Here is a 7,334-nt window from a genome sequence, read left to right on the forward strand (position 1 = left end):
GATAATCATCATCATCATCATCATCATCATCCCTTTTGGATTTAACATGTATTTACTCCAGCTTTCACTTCTGTGCTTAGATTTCCAGACCAAAATATCCAATTTACCTTTATTATGCAAGTCCCACAGAAGTATGATATTTTGTTTTAAACTGTCACCCTTTGTAAATCTCAAAAATGTTTTGCAGGCCTGGTTCTTGTTTCTCATCTAATCAAGTATGGGCCTATTTTCCACTAACACTAACATTTCACAATTAAGTCTTTCATTTCCTTGGAAAGATGTCAGAACAACTCACAAGAGATACCTTCTTCCCTGATCCAGCTGGGCTGCTTTCTTTTGGTCTTTTAATCTCTTCTCTAAATACCTTTCCCTGTAGAAGAGTCCTACCTTCTTGGGATGGGGCAGGAATGACCCTCAAGATCTGCTCTATCTGATTCATTGTTGATGTTCCAGGAAAAAGAGGTTTCCCAAGTAGCAGCTCTCCCAGAATACAGCCAATGCTCCACATGTCTACACCTTTAGTGTAACTACAAATAAGAATAGAATAGAGTTAGGACTAAATCAAACAAATATTAATATTTTTCTGTACCTAGTATTCACATCATCTACATTAGCTTATTTTGCTAGAAAAACAAGCCTGATGACTCCTTGAATATGAATGCTCACAGGTTTTAACTATAAAGCAAATGAGATTTGAGAATCATGAAACTGGCAAGCATAAAACAGAAAGGAGATTTATCCTACTAAAGTCTATTCCAGGAAACCATAAAAGGAAATATATTAAAGATAAATGGCAGGACAAGGCAATATATACTTTTCACATGACCAACAGTGAAGATACAAGTTGCAGTTTGGAAATGACTTTTCAGGGCAGGATGTATCTAGAAAGCAGTTACAATTACTTCAGCAAAGTATATGGCAAAAAATGGGTAAATCACAGTTTGCAAAACATCCACATTTCAAATTTGGGATACTAACCCAACTAATATTTATTTTCTTTTCTGATCAATAAGATTTTGTATATTTACGTCAAAAAAGGTCTAAGTCTGGCTAACAAGCAGCTGATTTAACATCTGATTACAGAGTATTTTCTGAAGGTCTATCAAAAAAACTCTCCTTAAATTTGGAAAAGAGGACTAAGGTACTCAACCAAATTTTGTAAAGATACACATTTAAAGGGAGAAAGAATAAGTCTAGTCGGAGAAAGGATGACAAACAGACGAGCTGACAATGTATGTAAATGGACAGTCTAAGAAGCCAGGAAGGAAATGTACAGGTAATGAGAGATATTTATGCTGCAAAACTGAAGTTTAAATGCATATTGACAAAATGGACTGCTGACATAACATTGCATCTGGTGACATCTAAAATGAAAAGACTGAAGACAAGAAATTTTCCCAGTGGTGAAGAAATTGTAGAATCCCATCCCTTCACTCATATTAAGCAGTTACCTCCGAGAGGAAAGTAAGATCTCGGGGGCTCGGTACCAGCGTGTTGCCACATATTCCGTTAGAGCAGGGTTGCCTTGGTCCTCGTTCATCTGACATAAAGAACGAGCCAGCCCAAAATCACAAAGTTTAACAAAGCAGTCTGCATCCAGCAAGATATTTGAAGGCTGAATTGAACAAAGGAAAATTAATAAGCTTTTTACTCTCTGAACAGCAGAAGATTGTTATCAAAGTTCTTTTACTAATCTCGTTCTTTTCATACTTTTCCATTTAGTGTTTAACAGAAAACTTGAGTGAAGGAAAAAGACTATGACTGAAATATACCTTCTGATCTCTGTGGATAACATTTCCTGAGTGGATGAATTTTGTTGCCTTCAGGAGTTGGTAGAGAATATAACACTTGTGGATATCTTTCAGCAAATTCCCCTTCTTAATCACAGCATGTAAATCTGTCTCTGTAATATATTACATCAGTAATATATTTACATCTGTAACGGATTATCAAATTGTGAACTTAAGTTCCTCAAAGCAAGGCCAGGATAGACCATTGTCCAAAATGTAATATTTCAAGTGCATCCTCAACAGGCATTAACATTGTAATTACCGATAGTGCTGCAATTTCTCTCTAGTATCAGTTTAACTTGCAGCTCATGCCACAGTAACTGTTCTATTATTGCATACTTTTGTGATAATAAAATTGCACAGTCTCTTCCTTATGCAACTCGGTCTCTACAAACCTTCTAATTTGTTGCTTACTGCTGTCTTTCCTTCATCTCAGCCAGCCAGTTCTCATATAATTATTAATCCCTTTAAAATTTCACTGCTGTTCCCACCTGCGTTCTGTGTCCAGTTCCAGGGCCCCCAACACAAGAAGGACATGGAGCTACGGGAGCCAGTGCAGAGGAGGCCACAAGGATGATGCGAGGGCTGGAGCAGCTCTGCTGTGATGACAGGCTGAGAGAGTTGGGGCTGTTCAGCCTGGAGAAGAGAAGGCTCCGGGGGGACCTTCTAGAGACCTCCCAGTACCTGAAGGGGCTCCAGGAAGGCTGGGGAGGGACTTTGGCCAAGGGCAGGGAGTGAGAAAACAAGGGGTGATGGCTTGACAGTGGCAGAGGGGAGATGGAGCTGAGATGTGAGGAAGAAATTGTTTGGTGTGAGGGTGGTGAGACAGTGTCCCAGGTTGGGCAGAGAAGCTGTGGCTGCTCCTCCCTGGAAGTGTTTGTGGCCAGGTTGGATGAGGCTTTGAGCAACCTGGTCTAGTGGAAGGTGTCCCTGCTGATGGCATGGGGGTTGGAATGAGATGATCTTTAAGGTCCCTTCCACCTTATACCATTCTATAATTCTATGATCTAATCAGAAGTGAAATATATTAAAAAAAATGTACTGCTCTTACTTATATATCTACTTATATGAATATCCACATAAATCACCAACACACTACTATCAAAGTAAGGAACAAAGGTAAGAGACATAAGAGAGGCTGTATTTAAATGGCTGATGCAATGCTAAGTCTTACCCATGGACTCAAAGATAAGGTAGATGTCCTTGTCGTTCTCAGCTCGGATAACATCAAGCAGCTTGATGATATTTGGATGTTCTCCAAATTCCTGCAGAGAGAAAAGACTCAAAAGTCAAAATCACATATCTTGCTTGTGAATCATAAAAAGGACAATAATGTATTTAATTTTGTATTATTGTCTAGAACAAACATTAACATGCTATTTCCTTCATTATGTTTCTACTGAAATAAATTTTTAAAAAAGGATCTACGCTTGTTCCACTATGAAACCAGCCAGTTAATCTAAAAAAAAACCAAACCAAATGTCTGTAGTCTGAGACATCAGTTCTAAAAATCCCACTATAACATTTGTGAATAAAATTCAGTCAATTTTATGCACCTCATATTTCCTACTGAATGAAAAGTATTATTGTGGCAGTGAAAACAGAACAAAGTTGCTGTCATTATTCATAATTAAAACACCCAACCAATTTGAAAGTGTCTGTTTGGGGGTAGGCTGAAGCACTCTACAGGCTGCACTGATTGAACTGAGTGCAATGGGAGATCAGACAGTCAGCATACAAACAGATACCCAAACACAGATATCTTAAACTGGAGGAGAATTAATCACAGAATGGTAGGAGTTAGAAGGGACCTCTGGAGATCATCCAGTCCAACCCCCTTGACAAAGCAGGTTCATCTAGAGCAGGCTGGATTCTATCCTCACACTTGCAGACTGACAATACTGTCAAGATAATTTACCTCACCCTCAGTCTTAACTTTTATTTCCTATAGCTAACACTTCTGTGCAGCTAGAGATACTGTGAACTCCTCACAATATGCCGACATTTTCATGAACTACTATAGCTGCACCATAAAACCCATGTTTGTGTCTAAAATACATAAATACTTAAACGATTTTTTTGTTATTTGAGGCAGTAATATAGACTCTTTATCTAAGTTACAAACAGTATAACAAATCATAATATTAAGCTATCTCCAGCACAGTCTTACAACAACATCATCTTCCTGGACTCTGAGGCCAAGACAAAAATTGGTTATAACGTGCAACATTTAGAAAAATCCACAAACCAACACACTCACCCACAGCAACCCATGAAAATACACTTACAAAGCAGTAATACACAGCCAGCCCATCAAATACCCTTGCATTTATTCTGAGGACATTATTCAGAACACCCATCCAAATAATCTAAAGAAAGTTTTTACCCAAAAGGGATGTTTTTCTAAAGATGCAGATCAGTCTTGACAGTATTACTTGTGTACTGTTCAAGAACTTCACACTGAAGGAAAACCCCATTGTCTCACACTGTCTTGCCCTGGAACTGGTAACGAAAAGTTATGAAAATGTTTCGATCTATACTAAAAAAAATCCTACCTTGAAGAAAATCTTGTCAGAGCCAGCACAACTTATCTTTGCTTAAAGAAAAATGCTGTCACTAAAGTAATTACCAAAAATTACATTCTAAAATGTGGCCCAAAATGCACCAAATAGATCTACAACTATACTGAACAATAAACACAAAACCTGCAAGCACCATGATGACCAGCATACTATGTATCACGCAGAAGAGTCAGCAAAATGCCCAGATTCTACATCAACACTTCTCAATTACAATAAACTTCATCCAGTCCATCAAATGCCCTTGTGATAAACATACAGATTAAACTAAGCAATCATTATGCACAGAAAGGAATCTGCACAGACAAACAAATTAGACAAACATCCAGTTACCAATTAAAGAATATTTCTTACATCTTTCCCTTTCTGATCTCTCAGTCCTGAAACTTAAGAAAGAGCTATAAAATACTTTCAAAAATAGGAGAGGGAAAATAAAATTCTTAAGTCTACTGAGCACCAAAAGTCAGGAAAGTAAGGGTTTAATGGCACATTAACCTCCCTCCCCCAAAATGACTCATTCTTTCCTTCAGGAGAAATATCATTCTTTTTCTTCTCCCAACTCCTCCTCCACCCACTTACTCCAGAACTGCTATACTTTCAGAGATGATCTAACTTACAGATAATTAACTTCTAAGGAATTGTTCTCATATGTTTTTAGCTCTTAAGTTTGCAGGTTCTATTTCAGGCTCAAAGAATGATTAAAAAGTAAAACAACTCATCTCTTTCCTACTTAAACATGACAGTCTTAGGAAATACCTCTTGACAGTCTTAGGAATATGACAGCCTTAGGAAATACCTCTGCCCTGCCTTGCTTGTGTCCTTAGAAAATCATAGTTATGACAACATTATTACTATTAGAAAACATTTATATTTCTACATGGCAAGACTGTGAAGGAATGGACAGAAAATTTTAATGCTATTGCCACTGATAGGATAATTAGGTATAGTGTGTGGTCAACTATATCAAAAACAGGAGCAGCCCTAAGTAATTCTTAAGAATGACTTCCCTTTTAGTTTTGCTTTGATTGTTTCAAGTGGTCATGCTGCTTCCCACATGACAGAGGAAAAAAAATTTTGGCTTGTAAATCTCTTCCACACTCCAGCCCAAGTTCTCAGTTGTGGCATTTAAAATTTAGGAAAAACACTTTCTGTCCACAAGTAAGAAGTGACAGAAAGTGCAAGTCCATATGGTGATCCTAGAGTAGACTGTGATAGTTTAACTGAGCTGGCAGCCAAACACGACACAGCCACTCGCAGCCCCCCCGGCCCCTTATCCCTCCCCGCCCAGGGAATCGGGGAGAGAATTGCAAGGGTAAAGGTAAGGAGACTTGTAGGTTGAGGTAAGAACAATTTAATAATTAGAGTAAAAATAAAATTAAAATAATAATTAGACAATAATAAAAAGCAGGACATAAGCATACTGCTAAAAATGGTGAAAGAACAGAGCATGTCTCAAAGAAAAAATAAGACCAACTCTCCATTTCATTCAGGTGTTTTTAACCAGTCATGGAAAGACTGTTTGCCAAGATGGTGCAGGAAAGAAATGAATAGAGTTGTCAACACTGATCATTGCATTTTCAAAAAGAATGGGAAGAAAATACATGAACAACATCAGAAATAATTAAAAATCAGAGAGGAACGAGAAAAATTGATGTTACCTGCAGGAACATAATCTCTCGAAATGTTCTCTAGAAATAAACAAAAAAAAAGTTTATTTTAATCTCAACAGAATGACAGAACAGAGTATGGACTTCCAATGAGAGGGTTAAATCCACTCTAGTCTCTAAAGCAGGGGAAACTCTTATACGGTAGACAGGCTTGGAAAAACAGTTGCTCACTAGAGAATTACAAGCGTGCTCTCTGTGCTTTGACACTTCAGCATAACAACGTAAGGGAGAATCAAATTGTGCATGCCTGTGAAGACACTTTTTCCTCAGGGACATCAAACAGTATTTTGTAGATGCCATGATATACAAAGCTTGACATTTATTGCTCCTTTTTATCCTAATACAGTTGTAGACTGTATCATTACATGCATAATTGTCAAATAACTAACATCTTTCAGAGACACAAATCCTGAAAATACTTGTGAACTCCCACCACATCTTTCAGGACATGTTAAAACAATGATTTCTCACCTGAGCATCTGTTCTGTTCCTGAAAGCATCAAAAATCTTTTTAACAGCAACTATTTCTCCTGTCCTGCGATCTATTGCTTTCCATACAATGCCGTAAGCCTAGGGAGAAAAAAGGACAGATTGAACAGTGTACTGTGACATCTTCAGCACAGTTCAGATCTTCAGTGTGAAAGTAGAAGGTACTCAACAGAAGGACTGAAAGAAAAGGTAATCACCAGCTATCTAGAAGAGAGAGATCAGGCCAATGAGCAATACTTGGTTGAGTCAAGGACTAAGAACATCTAAACTGAGTCCAACCAAAGGTCCACAAGGTCAAGCATCCTGGCCCCTAAAGCAGCCAACAGTAGATGTACGTGCTCATGAAGTTCAGCAAGATCAAGTCCAAGGTCCTGCACCTGGGTTGGGGCAATCTCCAGTATCAATACAGGCTGGGAGATGAAGGGGTTGAGAGTAGCCCTGTTGGAGAAGGACTTGGGAGATATCAGTGGATAAAAAAATGAAGGTGAGCCCAGAAAGCCAAGCGTCTCCTGCGCTGCAGTAAAAGCAGCGTGGCCAGCAGGTTGAGGGAGGTGATCCTCCCTTTCTACTCAGCTCTCGTGAGACCCCACCTGCAGCAATGAGTCCAGCTCTGGTGTCCCCAGTACAAGGGAGATGTGGACCTGTTAGGGCAGGTCCACAGGAGGGCCAAGAAAATGGTCCAAGGGCTGGAACACTTCTGCTATAAGAAAGGCTGAGAGAGTTGGGGTTGTCGGCCTGGAGAAGAGAAGGTTCCAGGGAGACATTATTGTGTCCTTTCAATACTTAAAGGGTGCTTATAAGAAAGATGG

General features: G+C 38.8%; 1 protein-coding gene across 1 annotated transcript; it reads right to left on the reverse strand.

Annotated features, from left to right (window-relative positions):
• Positions 1-387: 387 nt before the first annotated feature.
• Positions 388-6,606, reverse strand: LOC104530365 (mitogen-activated protein kinase 15-like; the record flags this gene model as incomplete). Its single annotated transcript, XM_029086716.1, has 6 exons — positions 388-527; positions 1,452-1,615; positions 1,773-1,903; positions 2,965-3,055; positions 6,028-6,057; positions 6,508-6,606. Coding segments are annotated over 6 exons (655 nt in total), but the record flags the coding sequence as incomplete, so codon positions are not given.
• Between the last annotated feature and the right edge of the window lie 728 nt (positions 6,607-7,334).

Source organism: Antrostomus carolinensis, unplaced genomic scaffold, assembly GCF_000700745.2.
Source record: "Antrostomus carolinensis isolate BGI_N321 unplaced genomic scaffold, ASM70074v2 scaffold17739, whole genome shotgun sequence".
NCBI classification, from domain to species: Eukaryota; Metazoa; Chordata; class Aves; order Caprimulgiformes; family Caprimulgidae; genus Antrostomus; species Antrostomus carolinensis.